The sequence below is a fragment of the Phoxinus phoxinus genome (assembly GCF_949152265.1).
Source record: "Phoxinus phoxinus genome assembly, chromosome: 1".
NCBI classification, from domain to species: Eukaryota; Metazoa; Chordata; class Actinopteri; order Cypriniformes; family Leuciscidae; genus Phoxinus; species Phoxinus phoxinus.
In genome coordinates, this window is record NC_136876.1 from 44,289,364 (window position 1) to 44,315,489 (window position 26,126).

General features: G+C 38.2%; 1 protein-coding gene across 1 annotated transcript; it reads right to left on the reverse strand.

The window, feature by feature from the left end:
• Positions 1–1,638: 1,638 nt before the first annotated feature.
• st6galnac2 (ST6 (alpha-N-acetyl-neuraminyl-2,3-beta-galactosyl-1,3)-N-acetylgalactosaminide alpha-2,6-sialyltransferase 2) lies at positions 1,639–19,394 on the reverse strand. Its single transcript, XM_079609652.1, has 8 exons — positions 18,842–19,394; positions 8,372–8,586; positions 8,122–8,284; positions 5,323–5,461; positions 5,104–5,207; positions 3,751–3,834; positions 3,564–3,660; positions 1,639–3,482 (listed from the first exon to the last, which is right to left on the reverse strand). Exons 1-8 carry the CDS (start codon positions 19,000–19,002, stop codon positions 3,300–3,302), a joined length of 1,146 nt encoding a protein of 381 aa, XP_079465778.1. The 5' UTR covers positions 19,003–19,394; the 3' UTR covers positions 1,639–3,299.
• Between the last annotated feature and the right edge of the window lie 6,732 nt (positions 19,395–26,126).

The following is a 26,126-nucleotide window of genomic DNA, read 5'->3' on the forward strand; positions in this document are numbered from 1 at the left end:
TGCAAACACATGCTTTTTGTATTTAATCTCACTATATTTAACAATGTCTTTGCTGGTTACCTTCGATGATCCAATTCAACCACACTAATAAGCAAAAATGACTTTAGATAAACATCACATTTGTGTTTCTTTTCTTTTTTTGTTTTATTGTGTTGAACTTTTTTCAGCAGAACAGCTGAACGGTTTGTTTGAGCGGCGCCCTCTACTGTACAGGTGTGGATTTGCATTTCCTTCAACCAGAGGCTTATACATTTCACTTTTGGTGTTAAAGGGGCCTTCATATTTGCACAAAACAAATGACTTTTGTTATTAAAAAAAACAAACAAGCAAGCGCAGCTTAGATGAGGAAAAGTGACGCAAAAGTAACGTGACGCATTAATTTCCATAAAAAGTAATGCAGTTAGTTACTTTTTTAGGGAGTAATGCAATATTGCAAAGTTAAAAGTAACTTTCCCCAACACTACATATTGAGATCTTCAAGTTCAGACTTTGATAAACGTGAGCATGGTCAGAGACGTTATTAAGGTAATTTGTGTAAATTATTCAGGGATTTGATGCGTGAATCCATTACTTGTCTTGTAAAAGCTTTACTTTTTATTTGTCTTGTTACATTGTAAGAGAAATCAATCTCAAAACTACTTAACAAGAATCAAGACATAATCAAAAGTCTCCATGTCGAAAATACTATGGAAGTCAAGATTTTACATTTTTTGTGTGAACTATCCTTTTAAATACAGGTGAAACTCGAACAATTCGAATATTGTGCAAAAGTTCATATATTTCAGTAATTCAACTTAAAATGTGAAACTAATATATTATATAGACTCATTACATGCAAAGTGAGTATATTTCAAGCCTTTATTTGTTATAATTTTGATGATTATGGCTTACAGCTTATGAAAACCTTTACACAATATTCTAATTTCATAAGCTGTAAGCCATAATCATCAAAATTATAACAAATAAAGGCTTGAAATATCTCACTTTGCATGTAATGAGTCTATATAATATATTAGTTTCACATTTTAAGTCGGATTACTGAAATAAATGAACTTTTGCACCATATTCAAATTTTTCGAGTTTCACCTGTAACTGTCTCCAGGAGAAAGAAGTGAGATATTAAAGAGACCTCATATGTGATCTTTCTTCCCTTTGGGTTTATTCATCCCCCCAAATCTGCATTAATCTGTTGCATGTTGTTGTGCATCATCTTAAAATGAACAGAACTCAACGTTTGTTTAGCTCAATGTATCTGAAGACATGCTATCATGAAAGTGTCTGAACAACTTGGACTCATTTATACGCTTAAACTTGCATGCGCACGCATTGAGATCTAAAGTCTCGTTTTTCAGTCCCAGATCAAAGTGCTTCCTGTCCCCTCCTAAATGAAGTCATCTGGAACAGGAGAGTGAACATGTGTCTGAATGAGCTGTGGAGAACCAGGTGAGAACTGAAGAACAAGGCTCGTGGTTCTGCATCCCTTCACCTGCTCCCACAGAGATAAGGGCGAGCGGGGATCAAAGGACCAGGGGTTGCGATCACCTTCCGGATATCCCACAAACAGATGTTGCACACCTGGGGCGTGTGTGAATGAAGCAGTTAATGTCAGTATCACAGTGATCACAAGCTCAAAAGCAGCACCTTGAAGCAAAAAATAGTTTATTTTGATTTGAAGATTTTTTCTATATAGTGTAAGATAAATTAACAGATGCACAAAGCAAAGTATATAATATATGTGACCCTGAACCAGTCACATGGGTCCATTTTTTAAAATTGAGATGTATACATCATCTGAAAGTTGAATAAATAAGCTTTCCATTGATGTGTTGTTTGTTATGATAGGATAATATTTGGCCGAGATACAACTATTTGAAAATCTGGATCTGAGGGTGTAAAAAAATCGAAACATTGAGAAAATCGCCTGTAAAGTTGAACATTTATGTTCGCGATTGTGCTGCATTCACTCATTAAAAATCAATGTTTTATATATTTACGGTAAGAAATGTACAAAATATCTTAATGAAACATGATCTTTATTTAATATCCTAATGATTTTTTGCATAAAAGAAAAATCGATAATTTTGACCCATACAATGTATTGTTGGCTGTTGCCACAAATATACCCGTGCGACATGTGACTGCTTTTGTGATCCAGGGTCACATATTGAAAACAACAATGTGCCATCAAGTACAAAGATTTGAGAGCCCTTTGTCGTGACATATTTGTCTGGCCGAAAGTTTGGAATAATTAAGATTGTTTTATTGTCTTTGGAAGAAATCTGCAAGATGGCTGCATATTGATTTTAAAAAAAGTAATAATATTGTGAAATGTTGTTACGGTTTAAAGTAACTATTTTTTATTTGAATACACTTTAAAATGTCCTTTATTTCCTGTCATGGCAAAGCTGAATTTTCAGAAGCCATTACTTCAGTCTTCGGTGTCACATGACCCTTCAGAAATCATTGTATATTGCCAAGCTCCAGTCATTTGGCTGACACAAGTGTTGTCAGGATGGTTTTGCCTTTTGGAAACATAGAACTATGTACACTAAAAAGCAATTTTGTTTCTTTAAGTCAAGTCAAGTCACCGTCATTTATATAGTGCTTTTAACAATATAAATTGCTTCAAAGCAGCTTTACGGTGATAATAGGAAATTGAAGTAACAGAGATTGGTTTGGCTTTACAGCAGCTCTAGAATAAAGTCATTGTCCAGCTAAAGTTAGTTTTGATTGATTCACTTCCGTCGCAACGATCATTAGTTATTAACTTAAAAGTTAATATAGTTTCTTTTATAATATAGTTATAGTTATCTAGCTACATGAATGCTATACAGTACCAATGACGAATGATTTGTCTAATACATTTTTGGCATGACAATATAAATGTACACATTATACAGACTGAAGTGGAGAGGTCCCAGGATTGAACCCTGGGGGACGCCACGTCATAGAGGTCCATTTAAGGTTGCCTGTTTTCTCAACGGGAGCCCGTTTCTTCTATATATATTACCCAAACCAGGTATCAACGAGTCATACACAGTTTTTCAGTCTGTCTGGGAATGTATTGTGGTCAATATACAGTCTCTGTGCTTATTTTGTGATGGGGAACCAGACTGGAATTTCTTCTCCGCGATGTTGCCTTGCCTCTAAAGGTTACAGGAAAAGCAGGGCGCAACAAAATGTCTGTGAATCTTTGAATTAATCTGACATTTTTAACAGATTAATCCAAAATACCTTCATTTTTGCAGTCCTGTAACCTGTTTTTTCGGGGGTTTTGGGCGCATGTCCAAAGATTCACATCATTTTCTGTTTTCTTGTCTCTGATATAGCCACAAGACTTTATGAGAGTGCAGCTTCTTCCACAGACGTCCCTCCATCATCATGTCATGGTTGGCATAGAAGATCAGAGGCTTCGTGACCTTGTCATAGTAATGGTCTGAGAAGTTCATGTAATTGTCTGTGATGAAGCCATACGCAGAGACCTGAGAGAGAACATTTATTTTAGCAACTCCTGCAGCAATAGATTTTAATGTCAAATGCTGTTTTCAAGCTTCAAGTCTGACCTGGTCACAGGTGTGTAAAGCAGCCAGCAGTATCAGACCACCCGTGCTGGGCATGTAAATATCCCTGTATTCATCCAGCTGTGGGGATTTCAGAAACCTGCTCATTAAAAAAAATACAATGATATTACATTGAGGGAGAGAAACAATACTGAGTGTATTGACGAATGTGTTTGGAAAATACTTTCACCTCTGAGTCACGTACTGAACGAAGGATGGATGGATCATCTTGAACTGATGTGTTTCAGGATTATATCCAAAAAGATCCGAGGCCCTGTTTTGTTAACAAAATAAACTTAAGTTAAAGAAATGTTTAAATAGCATTAGCAATTCGAACTCTAGAAGCGGTAGAATGCCTTTCAGGATTCCAATTCAGAGCAATTTAATTAAAGTAGCAAAAACAATGCAAAATATATATATATGTTTTTGAAATTTATGACATTTTTATTGTTCTGTATGAATTACCAATAAAGGTTTTGTCATACAAAAGTAGGCTATTTTAAATATGAACAATATTTGTTCATCATATAGGGTAAATTCATGTACATTTTGGCCATTTATTACCTTTCATTTCAACAACAAAACTAAATTATAATTTTATATATTAAATGTTTTTCTCATTTGGGGTACTCATTCAGTACAAAAAAAACCCCTAAAAGAATCAGTGGATCTCTGAGCTGGTGCGAGTGAGTGGAGGCGGGGCTCATTTAAATATTCATAGCACCGCGTATACTAAATGAGGCAAGGGTGTCGAGTAACATTCAAGATATTTTAAGGCATGAATAATTTTTTTTTTTCAAGGAAAAAACATTGAAATATGTTGGTGATCAAAGATGAGTTTTAAGGGATACAATGATTAATTTAAATAATTATCAGTAATCAGTTTTGGTCAGTGTTAATTAACAGGAAAATGTGTCTGATCAGAGATTTTTTTTTATTAGAAACATCAGGGAACCAATAGCCATTTTTAATCAATGTATTTATTGATATTTTTGTATTGTATGTTGAATTAATTAAGTTCCTTTGCTGCGTGACTGTGTTGAATTCCTCTTTGAATTGTATCAGTACATTCCTCTTCTTCCTGTCTTTCCAGTTGAAATTCCATCCTACATATTCATGAACTAAAAGAGAGGCAACTATAATAATAATAACAACAACAACATGAAAACATTTGCCACACCTTTGGATTTGTCATATTGTACATATTACTAATTACTTTAATAGCCTATGTCACCTTGAACAAAATAATTGGACGCCCCACTTAAATATACACTAATTTAATCCAAAATGCCAAGTGTCACCTGCAGGCGCTATTTTCAAAACTACCTTTAATTTCTGATCTGAGCACATTTTGCAACGACTTTTAATCAACTTGTGTGTCATCTTCTGAGCCAGTTCCTACATTGTGAATTCGGTTCAGCCCAAATTGTAGGAGTAATGCACCATCTGCTGCTCATTTTGTGCGCTGCAAGGTTCCTGCTAAGATACACACACAAAAAGACGTCAGTAAATAGCAACGTATGAATCTTATTGTTACACCCACCTTTCACCTTTATCAGGTCCGGAGGGTACAGACACACCCTGGATGGCGGCTGACAACATCTTATAGTCTCGAGTTTCCGCAGGTATAAAAATATATCCAATGCCCTGTGGTGATAACGTCGAAGACTTTAGTCATGTCGAACTGCAATTCATCAGTAAACCAGCAGAGGGCAGCGTTTCGAATTGTAATTCCTAAATAGCAAATGAGAAGGGCCGTTACCGGGTCACGTGGCACCTTGTCGAACCCGTCTTCGTAATAAGCAGCAATGGAGTTCTTGAGGGAGTTGGTGGTGAAGCCGTAGAAAGACGTCTTTGTCCCAACATCGTCTTCAAAACCTTTGATGACTGCCCCGTTAACTCTAAAAAATCATTTAAATGATTATTAGCAGCATTGCGCTATCATAGCAGTACTACTACTACTACTACTAAAACAACAACAACAGAGTCTCAGGGGGAAATGCCTCTGAAAGTGACAAAAGAAAATGCCACAGATATTTAGAATTTTCTCATGCAGTTTTCTAATATTTTCTAATATTTCAAGATATTTTGTAAGTTAGATAAGGGGTTTTCAATCTTTTAGATGCCACGGACCACAAAATCTGAGTATTTTCCTGTGAGGGACCCCCATCCTAAATTTTAAAAAAGGCATCTATAAAGTTTCTTGTATCAAGACCCAATTTGTACTGTAAAAAAACAAAAAATCATAATGATTTCAAAATATTATTAGGAAAATACTTAATTTCTATTAGGTTACATTATATTTGTTTCTAGTAGGCTACTGTATACTACTGATAGATGTATTTATTTATTTGTTCACACATTTACTTATTTTACTCTTATTTCTATGCATGTTTAATTTAATAAAAAAAATATATTATAGCTACTACAGAAATCTGAATAATCCAACATAAGGACAGTTATTCACAATACATTGCAAGGAAATGTTAGATTATATGTTTATATAATATATAAATATATGATAAATAAGAAAAAATAGTACTTTTATAAAATAAAATATAAAATTACATATTTTAAGAAAATAATTATCTTTAAATTGATTTAACTGTATATAGGGTTGATGCATCAGTGATGGCATTATAGAAAGGCTCTATTCACGGTTTGTCATGATTGGTTGATTCCAGAGATGATGTGATTGGTCATGTGATCTCAACATGTCTGCCCCCATGAGGTGACCCACTCCAAGTAAAATAAAATAAAACTGGTTTTATTGGGCTACCTATATGACATCAGTGTTGGGAAAGTTACTGTAAAAAATACTAGCTAATTAAATCTTCCACAGTGTAATTATATTACTGTAATTATTCTCTCAATATAAAGTATTGTATAACGAATGGGCTTTATGCACAGCTGCACTACTTCCTGAACTTTAGCCAGCTCATTTGTTTCCTGTCTGCCATTATTGGACAAACTGATTAATCCAGGTGTGTCTGACCAACAAAAATAATCAGACACACCTGGATTAATCAGTTTGTCCAATAATGGCAGACAGGAAACAAAGGAGCTGGCTAAAGTTCAGGAAGTAGTGCAGCTGTGCATAAAGCCCATTACTTTCTAAATCCCATTTCAATCTCGACCAGTTGAACAATACAAGGATAGACATGAAACGGCTCTTTTAATTCTTTCAAATAAATCATATAAAATCGCATACATTATTCTTTAACTATCCAAAGTATTTAAAGTGAGAAGGTTACTGTCACGGCTGTTTGAAAGGCAGGACGCAAAAATAAAAGCTGGATCTTTAATTTAGCTGGAGCTTAATTTAAAAACTCAAAAATGTAACAAAAACTCCCAGGAAACTCTGTCTCAAAACCAGGAACGGAACATCCAACTAAGACGAAAACCGATCAACGAATGTCTGAAAACAAGCACAAATACACAAGGCTGAAGCAAAAATAATTAAAAAAACGAGTAACCGGTGTACAAACGTATCCAATCACTGAAAAAGCATGGAAACCAAACATAGGAAACAAAGGCAGTGCAAACCCACCAAAAACAAACACAAGAACAGAATCCCTCATAACAGTTACATTAAAAACAGACATTTTAGATGTTAAATTTTGATGTTAAATCCACTATTGTTTTATATAGAATTGTTCTATATACAATATTTAATGCAATTACGTTAGAAGTAACTTACAGAAAAATTAAGAGTAATGCCTTTACCTTTTCAAGGGAAAAGTAATTAAATCACAGTAATTAATTACTTAGTAACGCAACACTGTATGGTTTTAAACATTTAAAAAGTAAAGTAGTACCCAAGTAGCCTAGGGCTGTAAACGATTAATCGCGATTAATCAAATCCAAAATAAAAGTTTGTGTTTACATAATATATGTGTGTGTGTGTGTGTTGTGTATAATTATTTTGTATATATAAATACACACACATGTATATATTTGAGAAATATTTGCATTTATATACTGCATATATATTTTTATATGATATTATATATAAATAGAACTATTTTATAAATAACAAATTTTTTTCTTAAATAGGCCTATATACATGCATGTGTGTGTATTTATATATACAAAATAATTGTACACAATACACACACATATATTATGTAAACACAAACTTTTATTTTGGATTCGATTAATCGTTTAAAGCCCTAAAGTATAATTTATTCTTATAAGCTGACGTAAAAATAAAGGTTCTTTATTGGCATCGATGGTTCCATGAAGAACCTTTAACATCCATGGAACCTTTCCATTCCACAAAAGATTCTTTATAAAAAAAAGTTTTTTTCAGATTATTCAGATGTTCTTTACTCTAAGAAGAAAAAAAAACGGTTCTTTTAAGAACTGTTCACTGAAAGGTTCTCAAATAAGGCTCTTCTATGGCATCGCAGCAAAAACCCTTTTGGAGTTTTAAGAGTCTGGAAATGCGTGCACATATAAACCGCTGTGATAGACATTATTTTTTCATCTTAAATGTAAATTTTTATTAAACTGAATATCAGAAGGCGGCTCATTCGCTGTTCTAATAGAACCCACAAACCTGAAAACATAATCGTGACTGTCTATGACTTTCCCCTGCCCGGATCCTTTGAGGATCCCTCCGTTGCCCACTACGGCGCAGCGCACACATGCATCTGCCGGTTTCCGCTCAAACAGACGACTGTTGCCACGATGTGAAAGCAAAGAAAGAGTCTTGCCCAATTCTGGAAAACAAAGATGCTTTGAGAACTTTCATGATTTTGTTTTGTTTCCTTGTTTGTGGTGCTACTGCTTTACAGGGAGGGTTTTACCATGGAAAGGCTGGTCCTTCCAGCCGTAAGGCAACGGTTCATTCCGGAGCGTTTGCCAATGCGAGTAAATAAAAGAATCCCGCCACTGCAAAACAGGCACCGAGAAGCTGAAATGTTTATTCAGACTGTCGTCCTTCTTTATGATACGTCTCAGAGAGCAGGCTGGCACTTCCTCCTCCGCGATATCGTTTACAACCCAGCTTACTTCCGTAGCCCTGCGGAGCAAAGCAGATCCACACGTAAGAGAAGGTCTGTCTTTAACAAGAGGGGAATTATATGAATCAATAAACTGTATGTGACCCAGGACCACAAAACCATGTCATAAGGGTTTTTTTTTTAAGCTGAATAAATAAGATTTCCATTGATGTGTGGTTTGTTGGGATAGGATAATATTAGGTTGAGATACAAATTTGAAAATCTGGAATCTGAGGGTGCAAAAAAAAATAATCTAAACATTGAGAAAATCGCCTTTAAAGTCACATATATTGTATAATACAGAACCTTTACCCCATTAACCCCTACATACCGAAGCACATTCCTGTATACAGGTGAAACTCGAAAAATGTAGAATATTGTGCAAAAGTTCATTTATTTCAGTAATTCAACTTAAAAAGTGAAACTATCATATAGCTCATTACATGCAAATTGAGATATTTCAAGCCTTTATTTGTTATAATTTTGATGATTATGGCTCACAGCTTATGAAAACCCCAAATTCAAAATTAGAATATTGTGAAAAGGTTTTCATAAGCTGTGAGCCATAATCATCAAAATTATAACAAATAAAGGCTTGAAATATCTCACTTTGCATGTAATGAGTCTGTATAATAGTTTCACCTTTTAAGTTGAATTCCTGAAATAAATGAACTTTTGCACAATATTCAACATTTTTCGAGTTTCACCTGCATATTACCTCCAGTTTCCCTCCAAATGTTAATGGGATATACAGAGTGCTGTTGCATTTCGGCACATTTAGAAGAAGAGTAGAAATGAAATTCATGGTTCAAATGCACATCGTTGACTATTGAAAATTTGCAAAAGATTATATCTCGAGTTTGCCTTATCAAATGAATGGTCTTCTTGTAATCTGAAGCCGGTTAAGGTAACACTAGACTATATGTGGCATGTGGGACTCGGCAATGAACTGATTTTGCCAATGAACCTGTCAAAATCAGGTTAAACGAACTGATTTTGCCAAGTAAAACATGTTCCTGCATCAACAACTTAGTTGATCCCGGAACAACATTCCAGTCAACCAACCAGATTTGAAGGAGAAGTTTACAGTTTATGTCAAGTTTAGGCTTACAGCCAGGGTTAGGTGCTTCAACATCAGTGTTATTCACCATCATTTCCCTCTGATTTTAGGGATCATTTATGGTAAGGTTAGGTTTAGCTGCAGGGATAAGGCTACATTTTCAGACAGAAATGTTGTTCCATGATTAGCAAATTAAGTTGACCCAAGAACATGTCTAACTCGGAAAAATCACAATGTCACATTTATACTTCAGTTTCAAAATAATAGAGACATTCGATTCTGTGCAAATCATTGATGTTTGGGTTGGAGACTATGAGAAAACAGTATGTGTAAGAACTGTGGTATGCAGTTTAAAAAAACTTTGCTTGAGGCGTATCCGTGCGCCAACACCTTTGCCTCAAGGTTAAAATCAAAAGATTGAGTCAAAATCTAATCATGGTGAAGCCAATCATTACAACTCCTCTTATATTGTAGTACGTTAATATTACATGATAACTAGCCCTCAGTTAAACAACTCTTTGAAAATATTAGAGCCAACTATTTTTTATGGGTCCCTGGATGAAAATATGAAAATACTTATTTACTGCAGAAGGTTTACACTGAGAACTTGAAGTAATCAAAATGTGTTTGACATTAAGGTGTGGTGACATTTGTGAATTATCTATTGTCAATAGTGCAGCTATGTATAAAACAGGTCAAACTGAAATTACGTTCAAAACAAGCAGCTTTCTGTTGGTCAACACAGCACCATCGTCAGCTTTTTTTGTCTTCAGAAGCAGCTTGTTCGTATTCGCGTTTAAGAGTCTGTTAAGGCGAGACACTACAGGTGAATAGGGTAAAAAATTTAAATAATAGATATCACCATTAAACTTCCTCAGTTGATTACTTACACAAGTTCATAAAAAAAATGTATTACAAGTTTTTGAAATTTGTGTGCTTAATTATGCATTATATCATTAAATATGCGCAATTTAGCATATATTTTCGGTTGATAGATCTGAACATATGATAAAGCCAGGTGCAAAACTCTTATTTCATTTTGATTACACACAAGATGAAAAAAGATGTTCTGAGAGATTTCAGGATATATGCTTTCATTACCTAGGAAATCAAAATATACTGTCCACAGCCTTAAATAGATTTTCGCCATTTTTTTATTTTATTAAAATGTCACATAAATCAGGCCAGGAATGATGTATTAACAAATCCCTCTGAACATATCTTCAGAATACTGCTAAGTGTATAACTGGAAAGTTTGGTGTACAGGTGTCATTTTGAGAAAAAGGCATTTAAAGATTTGTAATGTAAAAAATCATACTTTTTTAGTGGAAACAACTATTTACAGACACAATATCTTATCAAATCATTAGCAACAACAATACAAAGCACCTAAATAACATCAGCATTTATGGCCTTTAACTGAACAGAAAAACAGTCAAAAACACACATCTGAATGTCAGAGCGCGTCACGTGATGCATCTGAACCAATCACGTTGTCAGAAATTGACATCAGCCAATGAGATTTCGCTTTTAGAGTTAAATGCCCATTGTACTTTTACTATTGGTTGCTGATTAAATTGAAATTACCGTATTTGGATCTGACAGCATTGTACAGGAGAGAGAGTGTTTCCCAGCGGTGTGTGTGATGACAGGGAGCAGACAGAGATCGTGGAGCAGCGGATGATTTAGAACGACAAATTTTGTTGAATTTAGGAGAAATCTACAGACGCAAATAGACAAAGTGTAGTAAAATAAAGACCTAAATGTGTATTTTGGACTTTTTTTCACCACAAGTCTGAAAGAAGGCAGATGTCTCGCCTTAAGCCCCTTTCACACAGAGATTCCGGAAAATACACGGATAATGTGACCCGGGATTTGTCCCGGGATCGTTTGATTTTGGTTCATTCACACTGCCAGTGATTTTCCGGGATCTGTGAGTTTGTTCACACAGGGCGAGCGATCCCGGCATCAATCCCGGGACGTGTTTGCGTTCACACAGAAGGCACTCTGGAAATTTCCCGGCATCAACGCGCTGTGTGAAAGGGGCTTCAGAGTGTTTGACTCTCGAGGGAGCTGGATGCACTCATTAGTCTCTTAACCTCTTTTCTTGATAGATTTTCTCCCGAGGGATAGAAGCGTTTGCATGGAGCGCATTCAGCTCTCTAGGGAGTTGAAGGAACTCATGGCGATGCATTCACAGTAAGAGGCTCGGCTATTGCTTGATTCTCGTTAGGTTAGAAAGATAAGAATCTTGCAGGGAACACGTTCGGCTCTCGAGGGAGCTGACTGCATTCATTGTGATGTGTTCACTGTGGGAAGCTCCACATGGTTGAATCTCTCTTCAGGGATGAGAGTCGAGCGTCTACACCTCGCGGTTCGGGTCCTGTGGCCCAATCGATTCTGGGGATGAGCATGAGTAGGCGGAGCATAAGGATGAGCCTAACAGCAACTTTCCTTTTTGAGCTTCTCCTGCTATGTTGTTTTCATTTTGGTTCAGGAAGTCGCGGTGACCACTTCCGCTGAGTGTTGTGCCTGAACGCGTTCATTGAACGATTTCGTTTATATTCTGGGCGAACGTGAACTGAACGTACTGTATTATTGCCTGATGAACGCTACTGTGAACTCGTTCATTCTGGTGTCGGTGAACGGCACGCTCTCTCAGTTTAACTTTGTTCAATAGGGTGCCAGATTTCTATAGAGCCTTCCAGGCAAAAACCGGCTAAAACACCCCGTAAACGGCCTTAATATGTAGCGGAAAAAACACCCAATCTGGCAACACAGCCACCAGTGTCGACTCTGACTCTCTTGTTCGATCTCGTTCATCAAAATGAACAAATCTTTTTTCCAAGTCATTTCGTTCATTTAAGGGGCTTTAAATGTTGTACTATAAACTGGCAAATTCCCCGAACACATTCACTTACGCAATCTTGATCATATTCTGAATCATTTCGTCAAAAATCCTTTACAGGGAACATACATAATTACTTTACCTTCCGAGTCTTTCGTTCATTTGTCACGTGACAGACGCAATGAATGCATTCATGAACGACTCATCACTAAAATCAAAACAAAAAGAAGTATGTAGGCGTCGCATGATCATTTAAACGAGTTTCATGACAAGGTCGGTGAGGATGGGAAACATCTGACGCATAGCTTTAGTGTTAAAACTGATCAAAGAATTGCTGTGGTTCAATATGGGCTGTGGCAATCATTGTGAAAAATAATAGCTCGCAGCAAAATGAAAATAAGAACTATGAACTGAACTAGTTCATTTTAAAATTTGTGAACTGAACTTTAAGTTTTAACTAGTTCATGTAGAAAGTGAACTTTCTATTATTATTATTTTTGGACAAACTGATTAATCCAGGTGTGTCTTACCAACAAAAATAATCAGGCACACCTGGATTAACCAGTTTGTCCAATAATGGCGGACAGGAAACAAAGGAGCTGGCTAAAGTTCAGGAAGTAGTGCAGCTGTGCATAAGTCCATTTGAAGTCACAGGGAGAAATGTTTTAAGAGTTGCAAACTTGTAGACTTTTTTTTCTCTCCCACAAACACAACACAACAGATACACCTTCTCAAATTCTTCATTGCAGGTGCACAAATCCCATTCTACAAATCACAAATTAAGAAACTTGTACGCTCACATTTTTGCTACAGTTGCTTGCTGCAGTGAATATGGTGCCAAACGCATTCACACACCCGCATCAACAAATGTGAAGTCACGGAGAAATGTTGCACATCCGCAAATCAGTGTGTGCATTCATCCACTGAGAGTTGCACACTTGTAGAATATTTTCTCACAAATGTCTTGGATATTTTTCTAGCACAAACGTTAGTGATTGGTTATGGCAGATCCAGAGTTGCTCTGGGCAGATCCAATAGTTTTAAACTTCAACAGAGGACCCGCCTTCAAGGAAGTTAACGCTTGTCAATGGAGAGTGGCCAGACTCTCTGTACAAATTAAATGTAGAGTCTGGTAGGACCAGGCTAGTCCAGAATGATTAGGTTTGTGAGGCTTTTATTCCTTTTATATCTCCAAAATGAGGAGTCGAGATAATGGAGGAAATTATATTCAGTTCGTATAGCCTCTCCCATGTATTCGAATTATTCGGATGTGGAGAGACTGCATGAGCAACGATACGTGAGGATGCCCCAGTTGAAGAGCTGCGTCCTCTTTGAAGGCTCCCGTCCAGCTCTCGAGGAAACAATGCGCTCGCTGTGATGAGCCTCGATGAGGGAGCTCGCCTCTCGCTTGACTTTCTTCTTGTGGGAATAAAGTCAGGTGTTTATACCTCGTGGTTCTGGCCCCGTGTCGGCTGAAGCAGCGCGGCTGCCTTTGATTGTGGAGGCGGATGTTATCAAAAAGTCTGCCTCCTCTGCTTACCTCCATGTGGCTCATGGCAAGTCATATGTGGAGGCAAGACACGCGTGGAGGCAAGACAAACGGGTGGGACACATTTCCAAAAAGAAAAAAAATTTCCTTCGTCGTGCGCTTTCTACAGCCCAGAAACGATACACCGACAGTTTATTTTCTACGCATCGTTTTATTATATTACAGTCAAATCATTTAGCACAGCGAAATCGCTCCAGAACTCTGTCCTGTCTATCCTGTCTTCACTCCTGGGCATTTCTCAGATTAAGGGCCAAATTGGGTTGCTGTAATCTTGCAAATTAAAATTCCAAATTTGACTAATTGGTATACATCAAATTATCAGTCCTTAAGTCAGGAGCGACGTTATGAGCTTGGTTGAGACACTCTAGAGACCATCACATCATCGAATATATGTAAAAAATAAAACTGAAATGATAAATCAGTGCTTTTAAAACATTTCACATGGAATCTATTTTATCTTAAACTTAATGGGATTGTTGATTTTTACTTGCCAGATGAATTATAGTCATTTAAGTATCTAAATGTCTGATTCATCAATCTACCCTGGCTTGGAATATAAGCTTATTTTAAGTGAATGCCATATATCAAAACTTTGTTATACTGTGATCATTTAGACTGTCCAACATAGTCAGAACTACATAATTGTAGGATGTTTTTGTAATTTATACATAATTTATTGGCAAAAATATTAATGGTATGGCGATGGTGATGACGTTGCAGTTCTGGTAATGTAAGTTTATTGCGGTGATGACAAATTATAACCTATTGTAATTTAAGAGCCCAAGTGACTTCAGACCAACAACAAAAAACACCAGCTAGTAATCTGTTTACGTATTAAACATAAATTCTTTAAAGAACAGTATGTTTAATGTATCTGCCGTCATCACCACCACAATGTCATTACCAGCACAAGCTGTAATGTGCTGGTAATGACTGTGTTGGTAATGACATTTTTGCCCAAAAAATAGTCTTACTAGCAAAGATGATGACTAAGCAAGTGTAGCTGGCTTTCTACATGTAATGTACACCATTTTAACTATTAAAGTGATAAAAATAATCCCAAAATATTAAAAAAATACAGAAATACAACACATGGTAATGACGCATAATAAGTGTACATGCCCAACACAAAGAATAAAGAGTAGATTTACTTCCTTTTCTGCGCATCAAGGCCTCAGTCTAGCAGCTTGAAATCCATGTGCTCCACTATGTTATTAGGTTACCACGGCTACCAAATAAACTTTTGATGAAAAAACAGTAGGAAAGTGCCTTATGCCGAGCGTGTTGGTAATGACGGCTAAACCATGGGACAGGTAGAAATGAAGCAAAATAAAGTATAAAATGCATATGTATGCTTAATCTGTGCATGTAGTTTATTAGATCAGGTAACATTTAATTCATATGCACTTTTTTTATTATTCATTTGTGATAAATAATGTTTGAGATATGGCACAACATGTGAAAACTCTGGTGGTGGACAACACCAAAACACAGATATTGTACCACAAAACACCAATAAAATGTGTTAAAATCATTAATAAGAGCAGCCATAAAAAAAAGTCTAGGCTTGTTTTTGTTTAGACTAATTAGTAGTGCTAAAATGTATTAGATTTAATTAGTTTTTAATAGAATTACACCCTGTGGACAGAAATAGGCCCGAATTCTGGGAAATAGGATTGGTTGTGCAAAATTGGCTTTTTCTGAACTGTCACATGACTTGCATCGCTTGATCTGTCGCCAACGGTCACTAGCTATGTTTCCATCCACCTATTTGTATGCACGTTTTGGGATATCGCATAAAAAACACTGGATGGAAACGTGGCAAGATGCGCATAAATGAAAAAAATAAAACGTATGCGCTCAACTGAGTCGCATATATAGGTTTTTCCCGATAAGAACACATGCACATAAACTATGATAGAAACACATTTAACAAATAAATTCCTCAATGCGCATCAAAAAAGTCATGTGACTTTGCGTGATGGGATATAGCATAACTGGCGGTCCGATCTCATTGCACAGCATCTGAAATGCCTGAGCAAAGTCTGTCGTCAAAATTATTCAGTAAAATAACCTCCCATCTTACACGACTGCATTCCCAAACAGGCATCCGCCTCGGAAAGCAAGATGACAGGATCATGTTTATTGCACAAGAGTGACCATATACATATTTACATTCGATAATCATGAAAACAAATCTCAGATAACGGTTGACTAGGTAACAATGTGTAATTAGACCAAAGGTTCATTTTGCGCCGGAGTTCTCCTTTAAATGGAGAGAATTCACAACAAGTACAAAGTAAAGTAGTATGTTATATATTTGAACATTATTATATACAGTGGCTTCTCCTATGCAGCAACTGACTGGATGGAAACGGTGCTTTATGCGCAAATGTTGTATGCACTAATCCAAATTTGCGCATAAGTTAAATTCGCAACTTTGGATAGAAACCTAGCTAGCTACTGTCGCTCGCGTCGCCAGATCCACGTTGAAAAGGAATTTGCATTATGCGTTATCTATGTCAAAGTTTTTTTTTGTTTTTTTCTTCAAATGCACTTTTTATTTTAATAATTATTTTAATTTTGGTGACCAATTTTCAGTAGTAAACTTCCAGTACACATTTCTAGTAGTTTTAGTTCCAGTAATGGTTTTGATAGTTTCGGTTCAGTTTTTTTAAATAAGCCACTCAATTACTAATTCGTTTTAGCCTGTAGCCCTATATATGTATCTTTTTCATATTTTAGCTCAGGTTTTAGTTGTTAGTTAGTGAAGGAAGCAGCAGAACTTTGACAGTTTAGTTTACTCTGATAATTATAACCTTTGAGGTAAGAAGTCATGTTGTGTTTTTCAAGGATGAATGTGCCTTTTGTCAATCATTGGGAACAGGATACACAGAACCAAAGCTGCGTGTGAATCAGAATATTTACATAAAAGACATGAAATGGTCACGCACAGAGTCCAGAAAATTTGCTTGAACTCATTAACAATGGAGTATATTTGGTTTGACCATTGGTGACTTGAGGCATGAAGCGTTTTAGGCTAAGTATTTTATTTTTGCTTTTTTGTTTTGTGTTACTTAAAACCCACACATGTAAAGTTGATTACTGCAATTCATTAATAAATTAATAATTAACATAATTCCTTGTTTGCATAGGATAGATAGGAAATATTTTATTTTAGTTAAGCATCTAAATAATTTTCAGTTTGATAGTTTTCTACTTTCAAAGTGCCGAGGGAAGTCTAACTTTACTTAACTTGTGAGGGCGGCGGATATCGCAGGGAGGCCACTGTTTAAAAGCTCTTGATTCTTTGTACACGCTTATAAAAAATGCATCAGTTCTTGTCATTGTGGCATTTGTTTAACCTATTGTTAGGTATAACCATTGATGGCTCAAAGGAATCAAATTAAAGGATTAAAAGGGATTTTAATGTATTAAAAGGGATAGTCCTGTGGTCTTTAAAGTTAGTCATACACATTTTTCTTCAAGACTGGTTCTAACTTTTTTAATTCAGTTACATAAAAAGGAAGATCGATCTAATTTTAATCAGAAAATTAAGATTGATTACCCTGGTCTTAAGTCTTAAATTCTCCCTGTGGTGAAAATCTATCATTTAATGTTGTTAATATGTCTATGTGCATGTTTTTAAAAGCGTTAAGACAAGTCGACAGCATTGCTGAGTATTTTCTCCTTAAAAACGCAGTGAACCAAAGACAGTCTCAAAAACACGGTTTGAAATCGCTGGTGTTTCTGACAACCAGTGGATCTCTGAGATGCTGTGAGTGGAGGCGGGGCTAATTTGCATATTCATAGAACCGTATACTAAATGAGGCAAGGGTGTAGAGTTACATTCAAGCTAATTTAAGACATGATGAGTTTTTTTAAGGAAAACACTTTTAAATATGTAATTTTGGTGATCAACGATGAGTTTAAGTGATACAATTATTGACTTTATGCAAAGTTTATGCATCTGGCCCCAGGTCTATATTTGTAGTATTGCATTGTATTGTATTGTATTGTATTGTATTGTAGTAACACATTTAAATGTGCAAATAATGATTCATTTTAAAATATGCACATTCACTCTTATTCATGTATATCAATAATAGACATTTGCACTGAAAACCATGCAATTACTGATATCAAAAATGATTATCTGTAGTCAACATTTGAAGTGGATCAAAACCTCTCATCAATGTTATAATTTTGATGATTATGGCATACAGCTAAAACCCCAAATTCAAAATTAGAATATTGTGAAAAGGTTTTCATAAACTGTAAGCCATAATCATCAAAATTATAACAAATAAAGGCTTGAAATATCTCACTTTGCATGCAATGAGTCTATATAATATATTAGTTTCACCTTTTAAGTTAAAAGTTGAAATAAATGAACTTTTGCACGATATTATAATGTTTTAGGTTTCACCTGTACATACATTTTGAAGATACCCAGTCTTGTCTTAGGACAACTTTGATTAACTTTTTTGATCCATTTCATATGTCGTCTACTGTAGTAAGAATTGTATTTCTGATATGTGAAACTGACATTTCAACTAGTAAGAAATTAATTATTGATATCTGTAATGAAATTTGAATGGAAACTGCTATGAGTGAAAATACAATGAATGATATCAAGAATAATCATTTTAATAAGTGTCAACTGAATTATTGTTGATATGGATGGAATGATTAAAAGTGGCTTGCCACAGTTTTTTTTTATTTCAGCCGGTGTCTTCTCGCCATGTGACTATACTGATGCTTTTTCAATCAATCTTTTATATGAGACAAACGCTGATGAGTGTGTGTGTTACTGACCTCTCATATGCGCTCCAGTCCTCAGATGACATCAATCCCAGTAAGTTCCAGTAGATGAAGCAAACACATGCAGCCATAAAAGATCTAACAAACCACTGTTTCATTTTGCGACCGCACTGTGCGCGATAAATGTGTGAAAAGTCAGCAGGTAAGTTCTTCATGATGACAAGCAAACAGTGGCCTTTTACTATATGCTTTGAACCCCCCTCCCTACATTTGAAGCATCTAAACAGTTGCACAACCAGTTTTACAACACGCAGCCAATTTGTGGGAAATTTCACGTCACATTTGAGCTGAAAATAGTCACATGAACAAATAGATTTCGCATGACAGACAATGAGAAGCAAAGGAATCCACTGTTGTGATTAAATGACAAAAATATTTGGATTTACCTGAGATTCAGGTTCTCTTGTTACTCTCTTCGTGCGTTATACCTTTTACCAAACAGATTTCACACCGATGATATCTGTAAGGACGTACATTCCGTGCCTATGTTTTGTAGAAACCAGTTGCATTTACGACAATGCTCAAAAGCAGAAAGACATACAAGCCTGTGTGCTTTGGTGTTCAACTATACTTAAGGCTAAATGAATTAACACGTGACATACTAAATTTGCATCTGGAAACATAAAATCTCGAGTAGTGCAGCCTGTGTTGCTCTCCATTTTAAAAAGTAAAGAGTCAAAAATAAATAGTAAATTAGTTTAGAAAAGCTCAAAGCTGGCACTTTATCTCCTGATACACCCACTTCTGGTTAATATTGGCTGTTAAATACCTAGTGAAAACAAATCTAATGCTATAGTCCACACAATAACTGCCACGGTGGCTGTGTAAATCCAAAAGGCAGAATCAGAATGAACAATGCGAGGTTAGCTTTTTAAAAAACACTGATAAATTCTGCAAACAAACCATTAAAGACGCCGGACAATGAACAGAAAGAATTGAGGGCTTAAATATACAGAGGGGATGATTAATGGATACGAGAACTGCGTAACTAAATCTGTAACCATGGGAACAAATGAATAACGCACACTTGGTGACAGCCAGGGAAAACCACGCAGATCATGACAACAAGTTTAGACTAGACTAGACCAGACACGGACATGGCATTGGCATGCTATAAAGAATTATGTGTGATAGTTGAGACCATGTCTGTCTGTACAGTTCATTATTTTACTTGTGCCATTCCATAGTTTTGATGATGTAATTCTATAATTACTATGATTATTACAGTAGCACATAATTATAGTGTGTGGTAAACAATAAAAGAAAAAGTCGGGCAGGTTTGAAACATTAGACTGGTGCTGTTGTTGTTCTGTTCCAGTGTCCCTGTCCTAGTTTGTTCGTTCAAGTTTAGTATCTAATTAATAAAGTGTGCTGCAACTGGATCTTGTTTCATCTGTGCTTCAACGTAACAGAAGAACTCACCAAACCTAGATCCAGCAGCCATGCCTACCTGGAGTCCTGATGTCAAGATCATCCGCCTTCGCCAAGAGAATCGCGCCATCGAGGATTATGTCACAGAATTCCTCGAGCTGGCACATCTTGCGCAAATGAGCACCGAGTGCTTGATAATCTTCTTCCGTGGGGGATTGTCAGAACCTCTCCGGTCATTGATGCCCGACGGTGAGCCACACGGGTCATTAGAAAGGTACGTTGACCTGGCCCTGCTGTGGAGCGGTTCCCAGTTTACTGTGGGTGAGGAGGAGAAGCTCCCTGAACCTGCAGTGTCCCCTCAGACCGCGCTCCACGTCTTGCCAGCAATCAAGCCAGCTACCAAATCGGTCTATGGCCGTACAGGACCGATCTCCAGCCTGGCTGATCCTCCATTAATGTCTGCCCGTGCTGCCAGAGAGAGTGTCCACGTCAGCCCTGCCGAGCCTACGCTCCACGTCAGCCCTGCCGGTCCAGAGACACTCCACATAACTTCTGCCGATCCAGAGACTGTACACGTCACTTCTGCTGAGCCGGAGTCTTCAGACAGGATGGCCGCCGCCACGCTGTTTGTCGCTGTTCCAGAGCCGGAGCCAGTGTCTGCTGTTCCAGAGCCGGAGCCAGTGTCTGCTGTTCCAGAGCCAGTGTCTGCTGTTCCAGAGCCGGAGCCAGTGTCTGCTGTTCCAGAGCCGGAGCCAGTGTCTGCTGTTCCAGAGCCGGAGCCAGTGTCTGCTGTTCCAGAGCCGGAGCCAGTGTCTGCTGTTCCAGAGCCGGAGCCAGTGTCTGCTGTTCCAGAGCCGGAGCCAGTGTCTGCTGTTCCAGAGCCGGAGCCAGTGTCTGCTGTTCCAGAGCCGGAGCCAGTGTCTGCTGTTCCAGAGCCGGAGCCAGTGTCTGCTGTTCCAGAGCCGGAGCCAGTGTCTGCTGTTCCAGAGCCGGAGCCAGTGTCTGCTGTTCCAGAGCCGGAGCCAGTGTCTGCTGTTCCAGAGCCGGAGCCAGTGTCTGCTGTTCCAGAGCCGGAGCCAGTGTCTGCTGTTCCAGAGCCGGAGCCAGTGTCTGCTGTTCCAGAGCCGGAGCCAGTGTCTGCTGTTCCAGAGCCGGAGCCAGTGTCTGCTGTTCCAGAGCCGGAGCCAGTGTCTGCTGTTCCAGAGCCGGAGCCAGTGTCTGCTGTTCCAGAGCCGGTGCCCGTATTTGTTGCAGTTCCTGAGCCGGTGGCGTCTGCTGCAGTTCCTGAGCCGGTGGTGTCTGTGACTGTTCCTGAGCCAGGGTCTGTCTCTGTTCCGCCTTGGTCTTCACCGCCGTGGCCGCCCGAGTGGTCGGCTTCACCCTGGTCGTCTCCGCCGTGGCCGCCCGAGGGGTCTTCACCGCCGTGGCCGCCCGAGGGGTCTTCACCGCCGTGGCCGCCCGAGGGGTCTTCACCGCCGTGGCCGCCCGCACGTCCTGCTCCGCCCTGGTCGCCGGCGCGTCCTGCTCCGCCCTGGCCGCCTGCACTGCCTGCTCCGCCCTGGTCGCCCACGCTTTACGATCCAGGCCCGCCTTGCCTACATCCTGGTCCCGGTTCCCAGTGCGGACCTGGCCCTCCGTCCCTCCCCCAAGACCGCCTCCACTTCACCACCCTCCTAAACATTTGTGGTTTTGTTTTGACGGGCGTCGGGAGCCGCCCATAGGGGAGGGGCTATGTCACGGTGTGGGTTTTGTGTCTTGTTCTTGTCTGTTATGTAATTCACTGTTTGCCATGTGTCTTGTTAATTGTCTGATCATTGTTCACAGGTGTTTCTGATTACCACGCCCCCTTGTTATCTTGTCTAGCTTGTTTATCCCTTGTATTTAAGCCTTGTGTTTCAGCCCTGTCTTTGTGTTCTTGTTTGACTGTTTACATGTCTAGTGTTATGTTGTTGTTCTGTTCCAGTGTCCCTGTCCTAGTTTGTTCGTTCAAGTTTAGTATCTAATTAATAAAGTGTGCTGCAACTGGATCTTGTTTCATCTGTGCTTCAACGTAACAGGTGCTGTGGGATGCTGGGTTATTATAGTTTTTATGAAAGAGCCTATATATATATATATATATATATATATATATATATATATATATATATATATATACAGTTGTAATCGAAATTATTTAACCCCCATTGGTCAGGTTTATTGGCAAAATGTACAGATTTCAGCTGTTTGCAATGAACAAATCAAACAAAAGTAAATAAAATAGCTCAACACAACAAATGTTTCAAGTGGTTTCCCCAAATTCAACTGAAGATGAAACTTTTAACAACTTCCGCAGTCTCAAAATGATTCAACCCCCTGAACATAATCCCTCACAAAAGCACAAATCTGGAAAACTGGTGTAGTCTCGAGCACACCTGATGCAACTAATCAAGGGCTTCATTAACTGCACCAGGTGTGCATGAGCTAGAACACATGAAATATCTGAACTGACTTGGGCTGCGTTTACACTTGGCATTAACATGCGACCTGTATCTGGATGTTGTCCACATACACATTGAAAAGACGAGTGTAAACGCGCTTCTGATGGGAATGCTATCCGATCAGCGTGTCCAGTTTCGGAGGTAGTCGAGGACGCATTGTGATCGGATCTCAGTTTAATGTAAACGCAATCCAGCCGTCGTGTCTGCATTCACAGGTGGACGTCATTTAAATCCCCGCCCAGTCTCCCCACGTGCTGTCAGAAAATAATGGCCAGACGCAGTTTAGACAATAAATGAAATTTATTTGAACCTTACAATAAACGTCAATATTTAAAACAGTTTATTTAGACTTACATGATACTGTGTGTGTCATTTTTCATTTTAATTGTGCAACATTATCTGAACGCAACCCGATCTCACCAAATGCGTCTATATAGCACGCAGTGTGTTTATCGTGTAATATATACGCGAAAATAAGTTTTTACGTGCATAGTATACGCATGGATAGCACATGGTTGGGTTTAGGGTGGGGTAGGGTGCGTGTGTATTATACGCTTGGGTAGGATTAGTGGTGTGGGGTGCGTGTGTATATCACGAAATTAAGTGCGTATCATATGCACGCGCAAAACTGCGTATCATATCCACGTAAAAACTCATTTTCGCGTATAAATTGCACGATAAACACACTGCGTGCTATAGAGACGCATTTGGGTGAGAACAGGCTGCTGAACGAGACGATCGCCTGTACAATCACAGCTGTGAGTCATGAGATCTTAATGAAGAGCGTGCGCTGCTTTGCCAGAGGAATAATACACTTTTTTTTATGTTTTAAATGTTGAATGTTTTTTATTGTTTCAGCATGTTTATTAATCTCCAATTTCTGTTAATTTAGTCATTGCATGCTATAACCTTAAACCCCGATGATCGATGATGTGACTTAACCATGGTTATTTTTGTATGATCAACTCTGGAAATATATTCCTTCATTAAAAAAAGTAATTTGATTTAAGGATGGAGATTGCACAGGAAAGTAAAGTGAGTGAGTGAAAGCAATTGGCTTAATTTTTATAATCTTTACTCTTATTGGTGTCGTGCTACAGACCTAATTTAAATATTAAGCAGGAAACAGAAATCCGATTGGTTATCCAGATACAGATCTGCTTGATCGGATCATGGTGATCGCATGTTAATGCCAAGTGTAAACGCAGCCTAGGTTTGTTGAGTGTCACATTTGACTGCATGTTAGAAAGTCAAAAGAATGGTCCAAAAAGGAGAAGATATCATCACCCTTCACAAACAAGGAACAGGATACAAAAGTCGCCGGCGCGTCCTGCTCCGCCCTGGCCGCCTGCACTGCCTGCTCCGCCCTGGTCGCCCACGCTTTACGATCCAGGCCCGCCTTGCCTACATCCTGGTCCCGGTTCCCAGTGCGGACCTGGCCCTCCGTCCCTCCCCCAAGACCGCCTCCACTTCACCACCCTCCTAAACATTTGTGGTTTTGTTTTGACGGGCGTCGGGAGCCGCCCATAGGGGAGGGGCTATGTCACGGTGTGGGTTTTGTGTCTTGTTCTTGTCTGTTATGTAATTCACTGTTTGCCATGTGTCTTGTTAATTGTCTGATCATTGTTCACAGGTGTTTCTGATTACCACGCCCCCTTGTTATCTTGTCTAGCTTGTTTATCCCTTGTATTTAAGCCTTGTGTTTCAGCCCTGTCTTTGTGTTCTTGTTTGACTGTTTACATGTCTAGTGTTATGTTGTTGTTCTGTTCCAGTGTCCCTGTCCTAGTTTGTTCGTTCAAGTTTAGTATCTAATTAATAAAGTGTGCTGCAACTGGATCTTGTTTCATCTGTGCTTCAACGTAACAGGTGCTGTGGGATGCTGGGTTATTATAGTTTTTATGAAAGAGCCTATATATATATATATATATATATATATATATATATATATATATATATATATATACAGTTGTAATCGAAATTATTTAACCCCCATTGGTCAGGTTTATTGGCAAAATGTACAGATTTCAGCTGTTTGCAATGAACAAATCAAACAAAAGTAAATAAAATAGCTCAACACAACAAATGTTTCAAGTGGTTTCCCCAAATTCAACTGAAGATGAAACTTTTAACAACTTCCGCAGTCTCAAAATGATTCAACCCCCTGAACATAATCCCTCACAAAAGCACAAATCTGGAAAACTGGTGTAGTCTCGAGCACACCTGATGCAACTAATCAAGGGCTTCATTAACTGCACCAGGTGTGCATGAGCTAGAACACATGAAATATCTGAACTGACTTGGGCTGCGTTTACACTTGGCATTAACATGCGACCTGTATCTGGATGTTGTCCACATACACATTGAAAAGACGAGTGTAAACGCGCTTCTGATGGGAATGCTATCCGATCAGCGTGTCCAGTTTCGGAGGTAGTCGAGGACGCATTGTGATCGGATCTCAGTTTAATGTAAACGCAATCCAGCCGTCGTGTCTGCATTCACAGGTGGACGTCATTTAAATCCCCGCCCAGTCTCCCCACGTGCTGTCAGAAAATAATGGCCAGACGCAGTTTAGACAATAAATGAAATTTATTTGAACCTTACAATAAACGTCAATATTTAAAACAGTTTATTTAGACTTACATGATACTGTGTGTGTCATTTTTCATTTTAATTGTGCAACATTATCTGAACGCAACCCGATCTCACCAAATGCGTCTATATAGCACGCAGTGTGTTTATCGTGTAATATATACGCGAAAATAAGTTTTTACGTGCATAGTATACGCATGGATAGCACATGGTTGGGTTTAGGGTGGGGTAGGGTGCGTGTGTATTATACGCTTGGGTAGGATTAGTGGTGTGGGGTGCGTGTGTATATCACGAAATTAAGTGCGTATCATATGCACGCGCAAAACTGCGTATCATATCCACGTAAAAACTCATTTTCGCGTATAAATTGCACGATAAACACACTGCGTGCTATAGAGACGCATTTGGGTGAGAACAGGCTGCTGAACGAGACGATCGCCTGTACAATCACAGCTGTGAGTCATGAGATCTTAATGAAGAGCGTGCGCTGCTTTGCCAGAGGAATAATACACTTTTTTTTATGTTTTAAATGTTGAATGTTTTTTATTGTTTCAGCATGTTTATTAATCTCCAATTTCTGTTAATTTAGTCATTGCATGCTATAACCTTAAACCCCGATGATCGATGATGTGACTTAACCATGGTTATTTTTGTATGATCAACTCTGGAAATATATTCCTTCATTAAAAAAAGTAATTTGATTTAAGGATGGAGATTGCACAGGAAAGTAAAGTGAGTGAGTGAAAGCAATTGGCTTAATTTTTATAATCTTTACTCTTATTGGTGTCGTGCTACAGACCTAATTTAAATATTAAGCAGGAAACAGAAATCCGATTGGTTAT